The sequence below is a fragment of the Lampris incognitus genome, chromosome 1 (assembly GCF_029633865.1).
Source record: "Lampris incognitus isolate fLamInc1 chromosome 1, fLamInc1.hap2, whole genome shotgun sequence".
Taxonomy (NCBI): Eukaryota; Metazoa; Chordata; class Actinopteri; order Lampriformes; family Lampridae; genus Lampris; species Lampris incognitus.
Window position 1 is genome coordinate 127403331 of NC_079211.1, and position 24997 is coordinate 127428327.

General features: G+C 43.0%; 1 protein-coding gene across 1 annotated transcript in view; it reads left to right on the top strand.

Moving 5' to 3' along the window:
• Positions 1-24997, top strand: part of pnpla7b (patatin-like phospholipase domain containing 7b) — a 57924-nt gene that overhangs the window by 757 nt on the left and 32170 nt on the right. The window contains exons 2-13 of the mRNA XM_056273449.1: positions 513-587; positions 962-1049; positions 1386-1465; positions 1563-1657; positions 2290-2430; positions 17355-17514; positions 18097-18177; positions 18356-18484; positions 22232-22312; positions 23200-23320; positions 24072-24155; positions 24620-24708. Of these exons, the coding sequence (XP_056129424.1) occupies positions 549-587; positions 962-1049; positions 1386-1465; positions 1563-1657; positions 2290-2430; positions 17355-17514; positions 18097-18177; positions 18356-18484; positions 22232-22312; positions 23200-23320; positions 24072-24155; positions 24620-24708 (1188 nt within the window). The 5' untranslated portion in view covers positions 513-548. The remainder of the gene's footprint in view (positions 1-512; positions 588-961; positions 1050-1385; positions 1466-1562; positions 1658-2289; positions 2431-17354; positions 17515-18096; positions 18178-18355; positions 18485-22231; positions 22313-23199; positions 23321-24071; positions 24156-24619; positions 24709-24997) is intronic.

The following is a 24997-nucleotide window of genomic DNA, read 5'->3' on the forward strand; positions in this document are numbered from 1 at the left end:
AGTGTTCGGGATCATCCACACTTTATTGCAGTTGGTTGAAATGAATGCTGTCTTTTCATAGTTTTGAACATAACACTACAATTATTTAGCTGCCTTGTTCAAATCTGTTGATTTACTTAAAGTAGGCAACATTCAGAATTGTATACCATTGCAGTTGGATGATTTTGCTAATTAGCAATGGAAGACAGTGACCAGGAAAAATGCTTTATGTAACTCCTCACACTTAAGCAAATCATTCAAGAAGAAATGGAAAAAGGAAAATCATTAAAATTCTGATTTTAGAGAGAAATGTCTATGCTGATTGTGGCATAGTCACATAAATGCATGTGTTGGTGGCGATTATGTGTAGTGACAAAATAAACTCTGAGAAGATCAAGTTTTTGTTTGATAAATACTAATATTTATTTTTAATCAAATACTGTTCTCCCATTTTTATTTTTTATCTGCCTACTTTCCTTTCAAACACCCCAGAATGGTGTTTGCCACGTTAACTTGGTTCCATGCCTTTTCAGGGCCTGGTCCCTCTTGGTAGGGACAAGAGGGCCAGGATGCAAAACTTTGTGGAGGAAGAGACTGAAAACACTATGGTAAGCACCAAAACCCTCTTTTACAGTGTGAATGAGGCTTGAAATACTTGGATAGCTCTCTCTCTCTCTCTCTCTCTTTCTCTCTCTCTCTCTCTGTGCCATCAAACTTATTGGTTTGAAGTAGAAGCAAACATATTAAAGGTGTGGCCCTTACATGGTATACAAGTTCAGTCATTTTTAAGATACAAGGTTCTCAGTATATTAGAAATATAAGGCTGGTAGGTGAACTCCGACCCTTTTCAAGAATGTGGCCGTTGGAGAGCTTTTATGTTAGACACAGATTCAGATGACTCCAAAAATTATGTTTATACAATTTACTGGGTTGGTGTAACAGCTGTCATTGAAATATAATGTCTTTTCTCTTTCTCTCCCAGTGGACCGTCATACTGATTGGAGCTGCAGCAGTAGTCTCTGTCATTGGTGTTGCCGTTTATCTTCTTTACAGAAAATACAAACAGTCAAGTTAGTACACGCTGTACTGTTATTTGGGGGGGGGGAAATTGTTATTGTTTGCAATGTGTGGAAATACAGCAAATTTGCACACACAAAAATGAAATGTTATGAGTAGGAGGAGCGTTTGGGAGATTATTGTTGCTCCCTTCATCAATATATTTCAGCATTTCACTCACATCAGAGTTACTTTTTCAAGCACAATAAGTGTTGTGAATTGGTAATTTTGACATGGGTACAAGGGTAGGTTAAAGGATTTCACAGCATATACTTAAACATATTTGAAGACAAAAAACCTTTGCACTGTGGTGCAAAGGTTTTTGATAATTGACTTTTGTCATGTTTCAGAAGAGCAGGCTGGCGTTCCACATTACCGCTTTAGGAAGAGAGACAAGGTGATGTTCTATGGCAGGAAAATCATGAGAAAGGTTTGTCTTATCTTTCACTCCTGAAATCCATCAAATATTGATCAGAGCCATGTGATTTTTAGTGTGGGTAAGCAACTTGGTGCTCTACTTACTTTAGGTACAGACCCTGTCATCGACTGCGACTCAAAACTCAAATTCGGCTTCTCGGCAGCGTGTAAGGAAGAGGACCAAAGTCCTGTCCATAGCACGCAAGTGAGTCGGCTGTACAGAAGGACAGTCAAATAAAGTCTCAAGTTATAATCAGGGCTTGAAATAAATTTTTTTGGCCCAGTTACCGATATGGCATGTTGGTTTCAGAGTTTCCAGCCATTTTGTAATTTCAATAGCCAAAACATATTACTTGTTCATAATTGCATAATTTTGTATAATTACCCATTTTTATGTATTCTGAAGAAAAAAGGTGCCCTGGATTGGAGATTCTAGTTATGTTGGAGCACATGTTAAAGATATCTCAAGATATCTTTCTTTGATGTCATAGATATCTTTCATTTCAAAAAGCAACTGACAAAATTGACATGGATATCTACTGTAGCCAATGCTTACTGTCATTTGGCGGGTGTTAATTTCAAGTTCTGGCTATGACCATGCATCAAAGTACTGAACAAGAAGCTATAGGGACAGAGCCCTTGCAATGGACAGAATCAGGACAGACTGTCAAAATGTGATGGAGATCATGTTAAAAACGGGTCAGTAAGTGTGTGTGTGTGTGTGTGTGTGTGTGTGTGTGTGTGTGTGTGTGTGTGTGTGTGTGTGTGTGTGTGTGTGTGTGTGTGTGTGTGTGTGTGTGTGTGTGTGTGTGTGTGTGTGTATATATGTTTCACAAGGATCCTACGTATCCGGAGGGAGCCCCCTACCCTGCAACCCAAGGAGCCCCCTCCCTGTCTGCTGGAGGCCGACCTCACTGAGTTTGATGTTCAGAGCTCTCATCTGCCGTCCGAGGTGCTTTACATGCTGAAAAATGTCAGGTCAGGACAATGTACACTTTTTTTCTTTCTTAAAAATGTAGGAAAAGGAATATCCAGTGCTTATAAAAGCGAATTAGCTTTTTCTTTGCTCGGTGTTATTATTTGACATCAGGTTTATTTATAGATAGGGGCTGTGGATGGCAGCCTCAGCACAGTGCTCTCTAGTACTGTTTTTGTTTATTTTGTGTTTGGTTACGCAAACCAGGTTACTTTCATTGATTATTAGTGAATGTTACAAAGAAATAAAACCAGACAAGGCAAAAAATAAGAGTAAGATCAAGTAAGTAAGAGTAAAAACAGTATGAATAAATATCAAACATTTATAAAAGCTTTCATAAAAAAGACGAGATTTAAAAGAAGCTAGAGACTTAGTTTGTCTTAGTTCAATAAGAAGACAGTTCCACAGTATGGGGGCTCTAACAGCAAAAGCCCGACCATCCTTTGTAACAAACTGAAACCTAGGAATAACCAGCAGGGCTTCATCTGCAGATCTTAATGGTCGAGAGGGCATGTTACCAGGTCAGTACATCAGAAATGTATGTAGGAGCAAGACCATTTAAAGCCTTAAAAGTGAGCAATACAATTTTAAAATCAATTCGAAATATAATGGAGCCAGTGTAGGGAGGCAAGCACGGGAGTGATATGGTCATGCCTGTTGACTAGAGAAGAACTGCTTAACATTAGGCAGTGCACTCTACATAGTTTTTCATCAGTTTTCACAAACCTGGAAATAATTTTTTGGAGATCATAGTTGGAGGAACAGTGGCTCTCTGTGGGACATAGAGGAGAAGCAGATGGGGGAAGCTGCCGGTGCCCTGGTGAGGCTTTAACAATGGAGATTTTGATCCACGTTCCCAGTGATTCACTTGGCAAGTCTCAACTCCATGCCCAACAAAATGGACGAGCTACTTCTTCTCAATGGGACGAAAACGGAATTTGTACATTCTGCTGCCCTTTGTTTCACGGAAACCTGGCTCAGCGACTCCATCCCCGACAGTGGATTATATCTGCCGGCTTCTGCCTACACTAAGCGGATCGCGTAATGGTAATATTGGGGAAAGCAAAGGGTGGAGGAATGTGCTTCTACATAAATGAAAGTTGGTGTACAGTTGTCATAGTGTTAAGTAAATACTGCATTCCAAACTTTTAGACATTGTTCATGAACTGCAAGCCATTTTATTCACCACAGGCGTTTCATTCTGGTCGGTGTTTACACCCCACCACAGGCCAGCTTGAATGACACACTGCAAACCCTGGCCGACCATATTATTGGCTTGGAAAGAAAACATATGGACTCACTTTTCATAATCCTTGGGGACTTATGTTTCCGGTTGTGGGAAGATGGTAGCGCAAACTCACATTTGCAGCGGCTTCACCCAGTACCGACTATGCAGTGTCTTTGTCCGTGTCTGCGTCTAAGTTTGTGTCGTTTGTGAAGTTTTTATTTTGATCTTAGATAAAAAAAATTTCTGTTTAATGGCTTGGAGAGCTAGCGTTGGATCGGCTGGGAGAGCTTTGTCTGCTGCCTCTGGTGGGCCCAAGGACCATGGCCTTGCCTGGAGCTGCTCCCGAAAAGGAAGCACCGAAGGCGGTCTGACAGGACGCAGAAGCAGGGCAAGTTAAGCTAACTGCTAGCCCATGCAGACTGGCAATTCCGATAACACCGAGGGTAGTCTGGCTCTGACATATGTGGTCTTGAAGTCCTTTGAACGACTTGTACAGCTGAAGAACATCACAGGACGCCTGCTGAATTCCCTGCAGTTTGCGTACTGGGAAAACAGGTCAGTGGATGATGCAGTCAAAATGGGACCACACTACATCCTGCAACACACTGACTGCCCAGCGACATATGCAAGGATCCTGTCTGTGGACTTCAAATTGGCATTCAACACCATCATTCCAGAAAGCCTCATCTCCAAACTCTCCCAGCTCACTGTATCCCCTGCCATCTGTCAGGTCACCAGCTTCCTGACAGGCAGGAAACAGTAGGTGAGGGTGGGGGAAGTCGCGTCTGGTATACAGACAGTCAGCACTGGTGCTCCCCAGGGATATGTCCTCGCCCCTCTGTTCTTCTCCCTCTAAAACAATGATTGTACCTCCAAGGACCTAGCTGTTAAACTCCTGAAGTTTGTGGAGGACACTACGGTCATCAGACTCATCCAGGAATGGCAACAAGTCTGCATATCAGGGGGAGGTTGAGCAGCTGTTGCTCTGATGCAGTCAGAACAACTTGGAGCTGAATACACTCAAGACTGTAGAGATGATGGTGGACTTAAGCAGCCACCCCTCACATTATCCAGCAGCCCTGTGTCAACTGTGGAGACCTTCAAGTTTTTGGGAACTGCCATTTCCAAAGACCTTAAGCGGAAGACCAACATCAACTCCATCCTCAAAAAGGCCCTGCAGAGGATATTCTTTCTGCAGCAGTTGAGGAAGTTTGGTCTGCCACAGCAGCTGTTGAACCAATTCTACACCGCAGTCATCAAATCTGTCCTGTGCATATCATCACGGTCTGGTTCAGAGCAGCAATAAAACAGGATAGGAACAGACTGCAGTGAACAGTAAGGACAGCAGAAAAAAAATCAGCTCCCCTGCCCACCCTACAGGACTTCTACACCACTAGAGCCCGGAAACAGGTGGGCGGAATCAGCACAGATTTGCCACACCCAGGACACTGTCTGTTTTAACTCATACTCTCTGGCAAGCGCTACAGCGCAATTTGCACCAAAACCACCAGACACAGGAAGACCCCCCCCCCCAGGCCATCATTCTCATGAATACTTAACAGCATGGTGCAATAATGGTCACTTATTATGTAAACATGACACTTTGTACATAGCCCCCTCTCGTCAAGATGTCTTACGTACATATATCTGATGTGCAATACAAATATACAATCGTAAAGACTTATGCAACTGCTGTATACTGATTGTTATTGTTATAATTATATCATGTAGTATACCTTGATCAGCCAAAACACTAAAACCACCTGCCTTATATTGTGAAGGTCCCCCTCATGCCGCCAAAACAGCTTTGACCCATTGAGACATGGACTCCACAAGACCTCTGTGTCAAATATTTTTATTGAAAGCATTTGTTGTACAAATATCTTGATCAGGGACGCTCATTTTGATTTTTTTTCTTGACTGGTAAGTGACGCTCATTTACCGTTTAACTGACAAGATTAAACTGTACTATTTACAAATAGTAATAAAATAATAATAAAGTAAATAAAAAAAATACCAATACAACAGTTTTTTTTCATACAAACGGGTTTATTTTTACTTGTGCAAATGGCAGCATAAACGACAACAGAACATCATCACATCATCACACACCTGCATCACTGCTGTGAACGAAATAAAACAGACCGAATAAAATGGACCAACAGGCCTATATGAAAAATATTTAACTGAAATGTTTAAGTAAATTCCAAATAGTAGCCAGACTTTCTAAAAAACAAAAACAGGTTTAACAAAACAAAAACGCACACTGAATCCTCTGGTGCCAAGTGCGCTGTATAATTGGCATAATAGTTTTATAATTTAATTTAGATAAATTAATTTCCTTTCTCCAAACATAATGCTTCTCATTTAAACCAAAATGTTCTATATTGGGCTCATCCATCCACAAAATTTTTTTCCAGTAGCCCTCTGGCTTGTCCATGTGATCTTTAGCAAACTTCAGATGGGCAACAATGTTCTTTTTGGAGAGCAGTGGCTTTCTCCTTGCAACCCTGCCATGCACACCATTGTTGTTCAGTGTTCTCCTGATGGTGGACTCATGAACGTTAACATTAGCCAATATGAGAGAGGCCTTTGGTTGCTTAGAAATTACCCTGGGTTTCTTTTTTTTTTAATAAATTTATTTCTAGTTTTTCCCCTTATCCCACCCGATTAACCCAATGGCATATGGCCGGAACTCTTGTTGCATAACTCCCCTGGCTCACGTTTCCACAGGAAGGAGATAGTCGTAACACCAGCTTCCTTCAAACTCGTGTCGGCCGCTCTCGCTATTTTACACACCGAAGCCTCGCATGGATTGCATTACCTTCAGGCCGCGAAGGAGATGTAGGGAGAATGCTTTCGGTTGCTTGGCTGCAGGCGCCCGGGTCGCTGGAGAATGACGAGTCCCCAAACACTACACCAATCTACAGTGCATCTGGAAAGTATTCACACCCTTTCACTTTCCCCACATTTTGTTATGTTACAGCCTTGTTCCAAAATGGATTAAATTCCTTTTTTTCCTCATCAATCTACATGCAATACCCCATAATGACAAAGCGAAAAAGGTTTTGTAGAAATTTTTGCAAATTTATTAAAAATAAAAAACTGAAATATTGCATGTACATAAGTATTCACACCCTTTACTCAGTACCCGGTTGAGGCACCCTTGGCAGCGATTACAGCCTCAAGTCTTCTTGGGTACAAAGCTACAGGGTTGGTGCACCTATATTTGGGGTATTTCTCCCATTCTTCTCTGCAGATCCTCTCGAGCTCTGTAAGGTTAGATGGGGAGCGTTGCTGCACAGCTATTTTCAGGTCTTTCCAGAGATGTTCAATGGGGTTCAAGTCTGGGCTCTGGCTGGGCCACTCAAGGACATTCACAGACTTGTCCCGAAGCCACTCCTTCATTGTCTTGGCTGTGTGCTTAGGGTTGTTGTTGTGTTGAAAGGTAAACCTTCGCCCCAGTCTGAGGTCCTGAGCGCTCTGGAGCAGGTTTTCATCAAGGATCTCTCTGTACTTTGCTCCATTCATCTTTCCCTCGATCCTGACTAGTTCCCCAGTTCCTGCCGCTGAAGAACATCCCCACAGCATGATGCTGCCACCACCATGCTTCACTGTAGGGATGGTATTAGCAAGGTGATGAGAGGTGCCTGGTTTCCTCCAGACGTGAAGTTTGGCATTCAGGCCAAAGAGTTCAATCTTGGTTTCATCAGACCAGAGAATCTTGTTTCTCATGGTCTGAGAGTCCTTTAGGTGCTTTCTGGCAAACTCCAAGTGGGCTGTCATGTGCCTTTTACTGAGCAGAGGCTTCCCTCTGGCCACTCTACCATAAAGGCCTGATTGGTGGAATGCTGCAGAGATGGTTGTCCTTCTGGAAGTTTCTCCCATCTTCACAGAGGAACGCTGGAGCTCTGTCAGAGTGACCATCAGGTTCTTGGTCACCTCCCTGACCAAGGCCGTTCTCCCCCGATTGCTCAGTTTGGCTGGGCTGCCAGCTTTAGGAAGAGTCCTGGTGGATCCAAACTTCTTCCATTTACAAATGTTGGAGACCACTGTGCTCTTCGGGACCTACAAAGCTGTAGAATTTTTTTTGTACCCTTCCCCAGATCTGTGCCTCGATTCAATCCTGTTTCGGAGGTCCACAGACAATTCCTTTGACTTCATGGCTTGGTTTCTGCTCTGACATGCACTGTCAACAGTGGGGCCTTATATAGACAGGTGTGTGCCTTTCCAAATCATGTCCAATCAATTGAATTTACTACAGGTGGACTCCAATCAAGATGTATAAACATCTCAAGGATGATCAGTGGAAACAGGATGAACCTGAGCTCAATTTTGAGTGTCATAGCAAAGGGTGTGAATACTTATGTACATGCAATATTTCAGTTTTTTATTTTTAATAAATTTGCAAAAATTTCTACAAAACCTTTTTCACTTTGTCATTATGGGGTATTGTGTGTAGATTGATGAGAAAAAAAGGAATTTAATCCATTTTGGAATAAGGCTGTAACATAACAAAATGTGGGGAAAGTGAAGGGGTGTGAATACTTTCCAGATGCACTGTACACCCACTAGGGTGGCCTAATTAATGCCTTACCCCGTGGACGCTCTGGCCGTGACCGGTTACGGCGAGTCTGGGATATGAACCTTACCCTGGGTTTCTTTGTGACCTGGTCGACTATAACACGCCTTGCTCTTGGAATGATCTTTGAAGGTCTAACACTCCTGGGGAGGGTAACAATGGTCTTGAATTTCCTCCATTTGTACACAATCTGTTTGACTGTGGATTGATGGAGTCCAAACTCTTTAGAGATGGTTTTGTAACCTTTTCCAGCCTGATGAGCATCAACAATGCTTTTTCTGAGGTCCTCAGAAATCTCCTTTGTTCTTGCCATGATACACATCCACAAACGTGTATTGTGAAGATCAGACTTTGATAGATCCCTGTTCTTTAAATAAAACAGGGCGCCCACTCACACCTGATTGTCATCCCATTGATTGAAAACACCTGACTCTAATTTCACCTTCAAATTAACTGCTAATCCTAGAGGTTCAAATACTTTTGCCACTCAGATATGTAATATTGGATAATTTTCCTCAATAAATAAATGACCAAGTATACTATTTTTTGTCTCATTTGTTTAATTGGGTTGTCTTTATCCACTTTTAGGACTTGTGTGAAAATCTGATTATGTTTTAGGTCATATTTATGCAGAAATATAGAAAATTCTAAAAGGTTCACAAACTTACAAGCACCACTGTTCATTGCCTTGTAATAAGAGAGGAAATTTGGTAAGGCTAGACCTCCACCCTCTTTGGATTTACGCAGGTGTTGTTTATATATTCTGTGGCTTTTATAGTCCCAAATACATTTGTGACAATGGAATTAAGTTTCTTAAAAATTATTTGGGAAGCTATATCAGTATTGTCTGAAGTAAATACAATAACTGTGGGAGAAAGGTCATTTTTATAGTGTTGACTCTGCCTAGAAGGGAAATGGGCAGCATTTTCCAAAATTGAATATAGGATTGAAGTTTTGTGATTAATGGGGGTAAATTTGTTTTGAATAACAGGGAGTGCTTCCTGGTAATGTAAACGCCCAAGATATCTTAATTTTTCAGTTACAGTTCTAAAAAGGAACTGTTGGAGCCAAGTGACATCCTGTGTGTTTATTGGCATAAGTTCACTTTTATTCCAATTTATTCTGTAGCCAGAGAATTAGTCTATTGTGGATAACAAATTTGGGATACTGGTTTGGGGGTTAGTACTGTATAGCAGTAATACAACTACTTTCAGCTGCTCCCGTTAGGGGTCGCCACAGCGGCTAATCCGTTTCCATCTCTTCCTGTCCTCTGCATCTTCCTCTGTCAGACCAGCCACCTGCATGTCCTCCCTCACCACATCCATAAACCTCCTCTTTGGCCTTCCACTTTTCCTCTTCCCTTGCAGCTCAATATTCAGCATTTTTCTCCCAATATACCCAGCCTCTCTCCTCCACACATGTCCAAACCATCTCAATCTTGCCTGTCTTGCTTTGTCTCCAAACCGTCCAACCTGAGCTGTCCCTCTAATATACTCATTCCTAATCCTGTCCTTCTTCATAACTCCCAATGAAAATCTTAATATCCTCAACTCTGCCAGCTCCGCATCCTGTCTTTTTGTCAGTGCCACTGTCTCCAAACCATACAACATAGCTGGTCTCACTACCATCTTGTAAACCTTCATTTTAACTCTTGATGGTACCCTTCTGTTGCAAATCACTCCTGACACTCTTCTCCACCCTGCCTGCACTCTCTTCTTCACCTCTCTTCCACACTCTCTGTTACTTTGAACAGTTGACCCCAAGTATTTAAACTCTTACGCCTTTGCCACCACTACTCCTTGCATCCTCACCATTCCGCTGTTCTCCCTGTTGTTCATGCATATGTATACCGTATTGCTCCTACTGACTTTCATTCCTCTTCTCTCCAGTGCATACCTCAACCTCTCGAGACTTCTCAACCTGCTCCCTACTCCCACTAAAGATCACAATGTCATCCACGCACATCATAGTCCATGGAGACACCTGCCTGATCTCGTCTGTTAACCTGTCCATCACCATTGCAAACAAGAAAGGTTGATGCTAGATCCAACGGGGTGTAGGCACGGAAGTAGCCATGATTGGTTGTTGGTTAGGGTTTAAACTCTTTTTGAATTTCCATCGTTAGCAAGCGTTAATGTTAGCTATCATTACAGTACGATCTGGCAATGTTAAGGTCAGTTGTAAGCTAGCTCGCTATATGTTTCATTGCACCTCACTTGTTTCATGTCCGTGTGCTTCGAGGTTCCGCGCTGTCTATTGGCCGACGCAACAGCCAATCATGGCTACTTCCGTGCCTACACCCCATTGGATCTCGCATCAACCAACAAGAAAGGGCTCAGAGCCGATCCTTGATGTAATCCCGCCTCGAACCCATCTGTCATTCTAACCGCACACCTCACCGCTGTCAAACTGCCCTCATACATATCCTGCACCACTCCTACATACTTCTCTACCACTCCCGACTTCGTCATACAATACCACACCTCTCTCGGCACCCTGTCATATGCTTTCTCTAAATCCACAAAGACACAGTAGAACGCCTTCTCTATACTTATCCATCAACATTCTTAAAGCAAAACTATCTGTGGTGCTCTTTCGTGCTATGAAACCATACTGCTGGTCGCTAATCATCACCTCTCCTCTTAACCCATCTTCCACTACTCTTTAATATCTTCATCCAGTGGCTGATCAAAGTAATGTATAGTAGTATGTCATCTGCATAAAGGGAAATTTTCTTTTGTGGTTTATCTAGTATTGTATCCATATATACCTGGAATGGGACCTGATGCTGTCTGTTAAGTCTCAGTGAGAGTTGGAAGATTGCACTTATCCAAAAAGGTCTGCATTGTCACTGGGTTATGTTATTTGAGATGAATAGAGAGTTTGGTAAAACTATTGGAATTTTTCATAAATGTCCTTGGGCAATGAGAGCAATTCTCCTTTTCCCCATCTGATTCTATGCATCATACAGTTTTCTTTTTAAGAAAGTTGTCTTGCTAAAGGTTTATTGGGTTTATCGCTTAATTGAAAATATTTTTGTTTTGGTGAATTGAAATGCTCTACTGATTCTTGCTAAGAGTATCTGATTTAGTTTGTATTTGAGTACAGATATTTTATGTTTTTCTATGGATGCGTGTGCAGCATTTCCTATGCCCAACAGTTTTATTTGTTTTTCTAGCTCAATTTGCTCTGTCTTCCTTCTCTTATTCTGAGTTGTTTGGTATGAAATGATGCAGCCTCTGAGGAAGGCTTTTAAAGGTTTCCCATAGCAATGATAGAGAAGTTCGATGAGTGTCATTTGTCTCGAAGAACAGTTCTGTCTCTGACTTCGGGTATTCACAGACTTCAGTTCCTGGAAGCATTTGAGGATTAAATCTCCAGCTCGACTGACTTTTCCTCATTCAGTGTAGGTGGCCTGAATGGTTTCCAGCTTGCGGTTGGTATCGGTTTCCAGTCATAGAATTTCCCCTCTCTGGGTCGCGAGGTCTAAGGGTGACCGGGCTTTTTCTGTTATGGCCCCTACATTGTGGAACAACCCAGAGGAGATCAGACTGACGATCTCCTTAGTCTCTTAAATCCCTCCCCCGTGGCCATTGTAGGTGCTTTCGGCAGTGGACGGGACAGCATGGGCACTCTAACCAAAAAGGTCTGCATTGGACCCCATTCACAGGACAGTGTATTCGCAGCAAGTTGCAATACACTGTATTCTGACCACTGTCTATCATAGCCAGCATTAACTTTTTCAGCAATTTGAGCTACAGTAGCTCTTCTGTGGGATCAGACCAGACGGGCTAGCCTTCGCTCCCCACGTGCATCAATGAACCTTGAGTGCCTATGACCCTGTCGCCAGTTCAGTGGTTGTCTTTCTTTGGATCACTTACCAGGAACATCCAACAAGACCTGCCATTTTGGAGATTCTCTGACCCAGTCATCTAACTATCACAATTTGGCCCTTGTCAAAGTCACTCAGATCCTTACGCTTGCCTGTTTTCCTGCTTCCAACACATCAACTTAAATAACTGATGGTTCACTTGCTGCCCAATGTATCCCATCCCTTGACAGGTGCCATTGTAACAACATATTCAGTGTTATTCACTTACCTGTCAGTGGTTTTAATATTTTGGCTTATCCAGGGTGTCTCCCTGCCTGCCGCCCAATGACTGCTGGGATAGGCTCCAACATCCCTGCAACCCTGAGAGCAGGATAAGTGGTTTGGATAATGGATGGCTGGATAAATGGATAAATATATAATGCGACAGGTATGGCACAAGTCCATGAATACTGGGATGGCATCAAGTGCTTTACCTGTGCCCCTGTCCATAGGGTTAGTGGATGTGTCAGGAAGGGCATCTGACGTAAAATTTTGCCAAATCAGTATGCGGATTGACAAGATCATACCGGATAAGTCAAGGCCTGGGTTAACAATGGCCGCCATTGGTGCTGTGCCCTCACATGGTACCGATGGAAACTATAAAATCTGCTGTGGCGACCCCTGAAAAACAGGGAACAAGCCGAAAGGAGAAGATAAATAGATAAATGTATAGTATATGTTATTAGTTTGTAATATTAGTAGGTAATATAATTATATTTTATAAATTGTTCAGCCATAACAAAACTGTGCTGTTGTGATATAAATTTTTGTGCATGCATAGTTACCTCCAGGATTCTATTTATTATTCCATTTATTTTTGTTTTTCTTTTGTTGTTGCCTTTTGTTATGGTAAGTACTAGAAGCTATTGTAAAACGGAGTCAAATTCCTCGTATGCATAAGCACACTTGGCCAGTGAAGTTGGTTCTGATTATCTCTCATAAATATTAACCAATTAAATTCTGGTTACACACACACACACATACAATTTGTTTTCTGTCCTTTCAGAGAAATTTGTATGAAAGAGTGAAAATCTTATTTCCCCGGCCCCAAACCCTTAAATTAACCTAAATCACTATGCTAACCTTAACTGTAATATGATCCAAAAAACAACCTAAATTTGGATGTAACCATAACTCTTAACCTTAACCCTGAGCCACATTCTAATACCCAATTTTAATACTTGATGTAAGCCTAACCATGACTTCCAATGTTAACCCTAGCCCTAAACGTAGCCCCTAGTCCAAAAGTAGCCTTTTTTTGCACGATCTGATATCGCGTCGTTGCTTTTGTTTCCACGACATAATTAATGTTGCTCCAGGACCATCATTACAATGGACCAATCACATTGTTGTGATTTCGTGCCTTTGCAACATGGGGAAAAATACCAGAGCTAACCTAACATAACCTCAACCTAACCCTAACCTTAATCTAACACTTACTTTACCCTAAATTTAACCCAAATGACAGCTAACCCAGAACCTAATCCCACAACCATCTTTTTCCCCAGAGTCGCAAAAGCACGACAGCACAACAATGTGATTGATCAGTTGCAATGATGGTGTTGGAGCAACATTAATTATTATGTTGTGGGAACAACACAAAAATGGCAATATCAGATACACCAGCCCTTTTTAGCACTTTCAGGTGGTTTGGACTTTTACTATCCTTATGAGGATGTGGGGTCACTCACTCGCACGCACGCGCATACACACATGAACACGCGCACACACACACACACACACACACACACAATACTACTACTACTTTCGGCTGCTCCCGTTAGGGGTCGCCACAGCGGATCATCCGTTTCCATTTCTTCCTGTCTTCTGCGTCTTCCTCTGTCACACCAGCCACCTGCATGTCTTCCCTCACCACATCCATAAACCTCCTCTTTGGCCTTCCTCTTCTCCTCTTCCCTGGCAGCTCCATATTCAGCATCCTTCTCCCAATATACTCAGCATCTCTCCTCCACACATGTCCAAGCCATCTCAATCTTGCCTCTCTTGCTTTGTCTCCAAACCGTCCAACCTGAGCGGTCCCTCTAATGTAATCGTTCCTAATCCTGTCCTTCTTCGTTACTCCCAGTGAAAATCTTAGCATCTTCAACTCTGCCACCTCCAGCGCCGCCTCCTGTCTTTTCGTCAGTGCCAATGTCTCCAAACCATATAACATAGCTGGTCTCACAACCATCTTGTAAACCTTCCCTTTAACTCTTGCTGGTACGCTTCTGTCGCAAATCACTCCTGACACACTTCTCCACCCACTCCACCCTCCCTGCACTCTCTTTTTCACCTCTCTACTGCACTCCCCGTTACTTTGGACGGTTGACCCCAAGTATTTAAACCCAAATGCCTTTGTCACCTCCACTCCTTGCATCCTGACCATTCCACTGTCCTCTCTCTCATTCACGCATAGGTATTCCGTCTTGCTCCTACTGACTTTCATTCCTCTTCTCTCCGGTGCATACCTCCACCTCTCTAGGCTCTCCTCAACCTGCACCCTACTCTCGCTACAGATCAAAATGTCATCCGCGAACATCATCGTCCATGGAGACTCCTGCCTGATCTTTTCCGTCAACCTGTCCATCACCATTGCAAACAAGAAAGGGCTCAGAGCCGATCCTTGATGTAATCCAACCTCCACCTTGAACCCATCAGTCATTCCAACCGCACACCTCACCATTGTCACACTTCCCTCATACGTATCCTGCACCACTCCTACGTACTTCTCTGCAACTCCTGACTTCCTCATACAATACCACACCTCCTCTCTCGGCACTCTGTCATAAGCTTTCTCTAAATCTACAAAGACACAATGCAACTCTTTCTGGCCTTCTCTATACTTCTCAATCAACATTCTCAAAGCAAACATTGCATCTGTGGTGCTCTTTCATGGCATGAAACCATACTGCTGCTCGCTGATCATCACCTCTCCTCTTAACCTAGCTTCTATTACTCTTTCCCAAATCTTCATGCTGTGGTTGATCAACTTTGTACCTCTGTAGTTGTTACAGTTCTGCACATCGCCCTTGTTCTTGAAAATCGGTACCAGTATGCTTCTTCTCCACTCCTCAGGCATCCTCTCAGTTTCCAGGATTGTGTTAAACAATCTAGTTAAAAACCCCACTGCCATCTCTCCTAAACATCTCCATGCCTCCACAGGTATGTCATCAGGACCAACTGCCTTTCCACTCTTCATCCTCTTCATAGCTGCCCTCACTTCCTCCTTGTTAATCCACTGAACTTCCTGATTCACTATCCCTACATCATCCAACCTTCTCTCTCTCTCATTTTCTTCATTCATCAACCCCTCAAAGTACTCCTTCCACCTTCTTAGCACACTCTCCTCGCTTGTCAGCACATTTCCATCTCTATCCTTGATCGCCCTAACTTGCTGCACATCCTTTGCCGCTTGGTCTCTCTGTCTAGCCAATCGGTACAAGTCCTTTTCTCCTTCCTTAGTGTCCAACCTCTCATACAACTCACCATACACCTTTTCCTTTGCCTTTGCCACCACTCTCTTTGCTTTACGCTGCATCTCCTTGTACTCCTGTCTACTTTCTTCATCTCTCTTACTATCCCACTTCTTCTTTGCCAACCTTTTCCTCTGTATAATTTGCTGTACTTCCTCATTCCACCACCAAGTCTCCTTGTCTTCCTTCCTCTGTCCTGATGACACACCAAGTACCTTCCTAGCTGTCTCCCTCACTATTTCTGCAGTGGTTGTCCAGCCATCTGGCAACTCTTCACTACCACCCAGTGCCTGTCTTAACTCCTGCCTAAACGCCCCACAACAGTCTTCCTTCTTCAACTTCCACCATTTGATCTTTGGCTGTGTCTTCACTCGCTTCCTCTTCTTGGTCTCCAAAGTCATCCTACAGACCACCATCCTATGCTGCCTAGCTACGTTCTCCCCTGTCACCACCTTGCAGTCTCCAATCCCTTTTAGATGGCGCCTTCTACATAAGATATAGTCCACCTGTGTGCACTTTCCTCCACTCTTGTATGTCACCCTGTGTTCCTCCCTCTTCTTGAAATATGTATTCGCCACAGCCATTTCCATCCTTTTCGCAAAATCCACCACCATCTATCCTTCCACTTTTCTCTCTTTGACACCATACCTATCCATCACCTCCTCATCACCTCTGTTCCCTTCACCAACATGCCCATTGAAGTCTGCTCCAATCACCACTCGCTCCCCCTTGGGTATACTCTCCACCACTTCATCCAACTCACTCCAGAATTCTTCTTTCTCTTCCATCTCACACCCAACTTGCGGGGCATATGCGCTGATAACATTCAGCAATAAACCTTCAATTTCCAGCTTCATACTCATCACTCTGTCTGACACTCTCTTCACCTCCAGCACGCTCTTGACATACTCTTCCTTCAGAATTACCCCTACCCTATTTCTCCTCCCATTCACACCATGGTAAAAGAGTTTGAACCCACCTCCGATACTCCTGGCCTTACTCCCCTTCCACTTGGTCTCTTGCACACACAGTATGCCTACCTTTCTTCTTTCCATCATGTCAGCCAGCTCTCTCCCTTTACCAATCATAGTGCCAACATTCAAAGTTCCAAGTCTCACCTCCACATGTCTACCCTTCCTCTTCTCTAGCTGCCTCTGGACATGCTTTCCCCCTCTCCTTCTCCTTCGCCCAACAGTAGCATAGTTTCCACCGACACCCTGCTGGTTAACAGTACCGGTGGCGGTCGTTGGTAACCCGGGCCTCGACCGATCCGGTATGTAAGTCTTATTTATGATCTGCATATTTGATTTGGCAAAGATTTTACGCCGGATGCCCTTCCTGACGCAACCCTCCCCATTTGTCCGGGCTTGGAACCGGCACTAAGGATGCACTGGCTTGTGCATCCTCAGTGGTTGGGTTACACACACACACACACACACACACACACACACACACTCCTTCCACTATACTTATGAGAACCATCATTGACAATATCAATTCCCCAGCCCCTCACCCTAACCTTGACCTCATCACTACATGTCTAACCTTAACCCTCACCCTAACCTTAAAGGGAATAGTGTTATAATTATAACACTATCTGTGTTATATCACATTTTAAACTTGTTATAATCTGAATCAACTTTATTGACCCAAGTGTGCCTATGCACACGAGGAATTTGATTCCCGTTCACGGCAGCTTCTCTAGCACTTGCATACATCACTCCAAAAAACAAAAGAGCTTTTAACACATTAACACATCTTTTTATAACTAGAGTGCTTGGTCACTTTGAGAAGCCCCTGTTCCTGGAGCTTTGTCGTCACATGGTGCTCATCCAACTGCATCAAAGCGAGGGACTCTTTCGACCGGGGGATGCTGATGACAGTATTTATGTGGTTCAGGCCGGTCGCCTGGAGCTGTGCATCCATGAGAATGTAAGATCCCTGTTCCTTTGCATGCAGAATAAAAACAAATTTAAGATCATGACAAATTTACCTCCTTTAATTCAGTGCAGTGTTTATATGATCCAGTCGGGTTAATACTGGTTTTCTAGGATACGTTGCACATCGGTCATTTCTTTAATGATCTGTTGCAATGTATCATGACACTTGAGATCTGCATGCTTTTATTGTGCCAGCAGCCAGGGTCTCTATAAAGGTTTTCAATTTATTTCTTAGAAACAACAGCCAATTTTTTTTGTTCTAAAATGACAACTTTTTTTTATTCAGTATTTCATCATTTTAATTCACCTGTGATTTCAGGAGGCTGACAATAATTGATTTTCTTTCAAGAATTGTTTTATTACAAGGTATGATTGAAAACTCAATGAAAGTGAAGTGGTACAAATAAGCAATCAAAGCTTTTCCCATTTACTTCAGCATAACAAAATAACCAATTAATGGAGAAAGGTCCCAGATGGCAGCTTTAAGATGTAGCTACAGTACAGGAAGTTGAAATTCTTCCCGGTGCTCTTACAAAACTTTAATATATATTTTTTTTCTTTTCTGGTGCTATAGGATGGCACAGATGCTGTGGTAAAGGAAGTGTTACCCGGAGACAGTGTACACAGTTTACTGAGTATCCTGGATATCATAACTGTATGTCTTCTCCAAATCTGTCCCTCCTCACATCCTTTTTTTTTAACTCTTCCCATTCTTATGTATGCATTCATATGCAGTCTAAACCACAATGCATCTGTCCACTCACTTTTTGTGACACCTGATTTGATTAAATGATTTTTGTCTCCATGCTTCTGTTTCATCTGCTGTATACCAGGGCTATCCGGCTCCATATAAGACTGTGTCTGCCAGAGCTGCAGTTCCCTCGACCATCCTGCGTCTCCCAGCTGCAGCTTTCCAGTCAGCGTTTGAGAAGTACCCCGAGACGCTGGTCCGCGTCATCCAGGTGTGGACTGAATAACTGAATAGCACTTCTCTAGCTGCAAACAGCCACTCAAAGTGCTTTACAATTAATGCCTCACTTTCTCACACACACACACTGATGGCAGTGTCAACTGTGCAAGGTAACAACCAGCTCATCGGGAGCTTTTAGGGGTTCGGTGTCTTGCTTAGGGACATTCTGACATTTTTGCAAGGAGGAGCTGAGGATCGAACCGGCAACCCTCCAGTTACCAGGCGACCTGCTCTACCTCCTGAGCTACTTACTACTCCTACTACAGGTAATGGTAATCCCCGGGTTATGACCGCCTGACTTATGAACGCCCGTACTTACGAACCAACCTCCGAGTTACACACGATGGTTCGTACTAACAAATGAACGTACTACTTTGTGTTATACTCAAAACACTACACGTTTTAGGTGGTTCATCGGCCCGAGGGAGAACAACGCCACATCGTTGTTGCGATTTTAAGTCAGATAGCGTAAACATTGTTGTGTGCATTGTTTTGGCTGATGCAAGTGATAGTGATGCATCGAAGAAAAGGAAAATAATCACGATTGAAACGAAAGTTGAAATAATAAAGCATTCAAAGAGAGGTGAAACACTTATAATTTTTTCACTTACCCGGTGAGGCGGGGAAGCGAGCGTCAAGCCGGCTCTTCATTTCTGGCGTGAAACAGCCAGCCTCTGCCGGTCACGACCCGCTCCCGGGACAGTGGCAGGTGGGGAGTTTGAAATGTAAAAAATGTTTCTTTAATGTTTTTTATACCTATACACACATTCTCTCTGTCAATTATAAATACTGTGCTGTAGTTACATTTATTATTATTACTGCATGTATATTTATGATGTTTTAGGTAAAATATATACTAAGACAAACATTTGACTAAGTGATGCTAGATGTGAACTGTACGTAACTGTTCCGACTTACATTCAAATTCGGTTTATGAACAGACTCAAAAAGGGAACTCGTTCGTAGTCCAGGGACTGCCTGTATTCTTACTTTCGGCTGCTCCCGTTAGGGGTCGCCACAGCGGATCATCCATTTCCATCTCTTCCTGTCCTCTGTATCTTCCTCTGTCACACCAGCCACCTGCATGTCCTCCATCACCACATCCATAAACCTCCTCTTTGGCCTTCCTCTTTTCTTCTACTCTGGCAGCTCCATATTCAGCATCCTTCTCCCAATTTACCCCGTATCTCTCCTCCGCACATGTCCAAACTATCTCAATCTTGCCAATCTTGCTTTGTCTCCAAACTGTTCAACCTGAGCTGTCCCTCTAATATACTTGTTTCTAATCCTGTCCTTCTTCGTTACTCCCAGTGAAAATCTTAGCATCTTCAACTCTGCCGCCTCCCATCTTCTTGTCAGTGCCACTGTCTCCAAAACATACAACATAGCTGGTCTCACCATCTTGTAAAACTTCCCTTTAACTCTTGCTTGTACCCTTCTGTCGCAAATCACTCCTGACACTCTTCTCCACCCACTCCACCCTACCTGCACTCACTTCTTCACCTCTCTTCCGCATTCCCCGTTACTTTGAACAGTTGACCCCAAGTATTTAAATGCATGCACCTTCACCACCTCTACTCTTTGCATCCTCACCATTCTGCTGTTCTCCCTGTCGTTCACGCATATCTATCTGTCTTGTTCCTACTGACTTTCATTCCTCTTCTCTCCGGTGCATACCCCCGCCTCTCCAGGCTTTCCCCAACCTGCTCCCTACTCTTGCTACATATCACAGTGTCATCCGCGAACATCATAGTCCACGGAGACTCCTGCCTGATCTTGTCCCTCAACCTGTCCATCACCATTGCAAACAAGAAAGGGCTCAGAGCCGATCCTTGATGTAATCCCACCTCCATCTTGAACCCATCAGTCATTCCTACTGCACACCTCAACATTGTCACACTGCCCTCATACATATCCTGCACCACTCTTACATACTTCTCTGCCACACCTGATTTTCCTCATACAATACCACACCTCCTCTCTCGGCACGCTGTCATATGCATCCTCTCAAATGCTTTCTCTAAATCCACAAAAACACAATATATAACTCCTGATTTTCTCTATACTTCTCCATCAGTATTCTCAAAGCAAACATCGCATCTGTAGTGCTGTTTTGTGGAATGAAACCGTACTGCTGCTCACTAATCATCACCTCTCCTCTTAACCTAGGTTCCACTACTCTTTCCCATGTCTTCATAGTATGGCTGATCAACTTTATACCTCTGTAGTTACTACAGTTCTGCATATGGCCCTTATTCTTGAAATTCGATACCAGTATGCTTCTTCTCCACTCCTCAGGCATCCTCTCACTTGCCAAGATAGTGTTAAACAATCTAGTTAAAAACTCCACTGCTATCTGTCCTAAACACCTCCATGCCCCCAGATATGTCATCTGGACCCAACCACCTTTCCACTCTTCATCCTCTTCATAGCTGCCCTCACGTCATCCTTGCTAATCCACTGCACTTCCTGATTCACTATCCCCACATTATCCAACCTTCTCTCTCTCTAATTTTCTTTATTCATCAGCCCCTCAAAGTACTCTTTCCAACTTCTCAACACACTCTCCTCACTTGTCAGCACCTGTCCATCTTTATCCTTGATTGCCCAAACCTGCTGCACATCCTTCCCAGCTTGGTCCCTCTGTCTAGCCAATCGGTACAAGTCCTTTTGTCCTTCCTTAGTGTCCAACCTCTCATACAACTCAACATACACATTTTCCTTTGCCTTTGCCCTCTCTCTTCACTTTATGCCACGTCTTCTTTGTACTCCTGTCTACTTTCTTCTTCATCTCTCTATCCCATTTCTTCTTTGCCAACCTTTTCCTCTGTATAATTTGCTGTACTTCCTCATTCCACCACCAAGTCTCCTTGTCTTCCTTCTTCTGTCCTGATGACACACCAAGTACCTTCCTAGCTGTCTCCCTCACTATTTCTGCAGTGGTTGCCCAGCCATCCGGTAACCCTTCACTATCACCCAATGCCTGTCTTAACTCCTGCCTGAACTCCACACAACAGTCTTCCTTCTTCAACTTCCACCATTTGATCCTTGGCTCTGCTTTCACTCTCTTCTTCTTGGTCTCCAAAGTCATCCTACAAACCACCATCCGATGCTGCCTAGCTACGTTCTCCCTTGTCAACACCTTGCAGTCTTCAAGCCCTTTCAGATCATGCCTCCTGCATAAGATATAGTCCACCTGTGTGCATTTTCCTCCACTCTTATACATCACCCTGTGTTCCTCCCTCTTATTGAAATATGTATTCACCACAGCCATTTCCATCCTTTTCACAAAATCCACCACCATCTGTCCTTCTACATTCCTCTCCTTGACACTCTGTCTTCCCATCACCTTCCCATCACCTTCTCATCACCTCTGTTCCCTTCACCAAGATGCTGATTGAAGTCCACTCCAGTCACCGCTCTCTCCTCCTTGGGTACACTCTCCACCACTTCATCTGGTGTGGCGACCCCTAACGGGAGCAGCCAATAGTAGTCGATTTGATATGTGACATGATGCACTGTCTGGGAGGTCACTTCCCACTTTTCATTATAAATTTACAATGCAAAGTAGTGAAGTGACAATAAGGTTTAATTGAATTGAAGCTTCAAACTGCATTGGCACTTTGGTTTGATTGCATTCAAGGGCACAGTTATTTCAGGATTTCTTTGCTCTTTGCTACAACAACAATTTAGTCTGTATTCATTCATTTGTATTGTGTTCCCCTGCCATCCTTTCTAGATAATCATGGTTCGTCTCCAAAGGGTCACCTTCCTCGCTCTACATAACTATCTGGGCCTGACCACGGAGCTCTTTAATACAGTACTGTTTTTTTTACTACCAACACAAACTGAATTTTAAGTGAAAAGTGTTTACAGGTTAATGGGGCTGGTTGAACCAGATGTGTGTAGGTCCTTACTAAGTCTATTTAAGTATATCCTAAGTCATAATTTACAACACACCAAGTGAAAATGGGTTGCAGGAATCCTACTAGTTGTTACTAAGAACTTAGTTGTCATATCAATTAAGAGGTAACAGTATAGTATGGAGGCTAGCTCACAGCTAAACCAACATTTAGCATGCAATAAAAACAAAAATGGCAACAAAACAAATGACTGGCTTAGAGTTTTTCAAACAATTTTTATGATTAAACAAAGAAACTATTCACTATTAATAGGTTTTACGTGATTGGCTACATCCCCTGGACATATACGACTATATCGTCATCAGTGCACATGTCCAGTATCGGCTCGTGAGGCAGCTGTTCCACCTCCATATGTGCTAAAGTGAATGAACTTAAATGGGTGGCTGCTGTTGCATTTACCCAGTAACTGATTTACAAATTACTAAGCCTTTAATAGCTACAGCATTTATTTTTTTTTACATTTGAGCATTGTAACCCAAATTAGTTAATTGTTAGTTCAAAATTTTACTGTGCACTTAGTAAGGACTTCAAACACACACACGCACACACACAAAAATATAGTATATATAAAATCCAGTTAGTCAAGTAAATTTTCTATGAGACAGTACAAGCTTGTTTCATGCTATAAGCAATCATCAGCTGTCTATATATATATAAAATTTACTAACTGGTGAAACCCTGTCCAGGATGTCAAGTGTGTGTGTGTGTGTGTGTGTGTGTGTGTGTGTGTGTGTGTGCGTGCGTGCGTGCGTGCGTGCGTGCATGTGTGTGTGTCTGTCTACAGGAGAGCCAAGCCATCCCTTTGATTTCTGTGTCTCATGTTCTCGGTGAGGCCCATCCTCACCGTGGGCTCCGTAGACAGCCTTCCCAATCAGATGATCTTGGTCCTGAGATAGTTGACACAGGTTTGGATCTCGGGGCGTAAGAAAATCTCCATACACTTGAGTATCATGACATTCTATTTCACAATACTGTATTGATATTCTGAAATTACTATACTGATTCTTATGAATACCCTCACAGATGTGGCAGTAACGCTACTTCATTGTTTAGTTCCCGTCTCTGACCACTAGGTGGCAGGTGCGGTATTGTAACAGGGCTGCACAGAACCACAGCAGCAGGTGTAGTCGGTGCCACACCAGATATGGCTCTGATTACTCTGATTTGAGGCATATTGAGGGGTTTTCTAAAAATTTTGACAAAATATTGCAATAGTGATATTATGCTAATAAATCATAATACCCCCCCATTATCCGAACCGTTTATCCTGCTCTCAGGGTCGCGGGATGCATTTGGAACACAATTAATTTCATGGGAACACAATTCATTGACAGCTCACCTCCATCAGGCCTGTCCAGGTTGTCTCCCCGCCTGCCGCCCAATGACTGCTGGAATAGGCTCCAGCATCCCCGCGACCCTGAGAGCAGGATAAGCGGTTAAGACAATGGATGGATGGATCATAATATATCTAATCATGACATATAGTAAAATGAAACATAAGGCCAAATTCTTACCAATATGAAGTCCTAGTTAGGACTGACAACGTCCTTTGTTTTTAGGGTTGTGATTAATGTATTTATGAATAGTGATGATTTTATCCCACCCATACTAAGAAATGTTAACCTGATATTATGTTTTGTTGATGTGATATTACAGAGAATGTGAAGTCCAGCACCCCAGAACTTCCTACAACCAGGCACAGAAAATCTCGCTCGCTCTCTACGCCAGTGGCTGTTACAGGTATGTGTGTGTGTGTGTGTGTGTGTGTGTGTGTGTGTGTGTGTGTGTGTGTGTATGTGTGTGTGTATATATGCACACAACCATTAAATACCACAACCATTATATAAACAGCCACCATGCCTTCATGACCTCCATACATTACAGTTCATTATATTTCATGTTATTTGCATTCACATATAGGGTGTCTTGAAAAGTGCTATATAAATGTAATTATTATTATTATTATTATTATGCTTTTAGCTGATGAGAGCAGCAAATCTATTATCATTACGCGGTACTAACTGTCCAGCCATCCTGTCATTGGAAAGGGGAGTGTATTCTTGGAAAATCTGACTGTCAATACTTTTAGTTCATGCTGCCTTTAAACTGGTGCCAAAAACCTGTTATGTGTGTTCAGTGTGTTTCTCACTACCTAGCCTTAATTATCAATACAGTGACTGTAATATCCTTGCATTTTCTTCCAGGTGAAGTGTCGGCTGATCTTAACAGCGTATATGAGCGGGCACGAGTTGCTAAAGAGGAGACACTACTAGCCAGCCCTGTTGCCCATAAGGTCTGTGAATATTTGCAGGTTTTATATATGGAGGGAGGGGCAAGAGTTATATATGCAGCAAGAGTTAAAGGGAAGGTTTACAAGATGGTTGTGAGACCAGCTATGTTCTATGGTTTGGAGACAGTGACACTGACGAAAAGACAGGAGGTGGAGCTGGAGGTGGCAGAGTTGAACTTGCTAAGATTTTCATTGGGAGTTATGAAGGAGGACAGGATTAGGAACAAGTATATTAGAAGGACAGCTCGGGTTGGACGGTTTGGAGACAAGGCAAGAGAGGCAAGATTGAGAT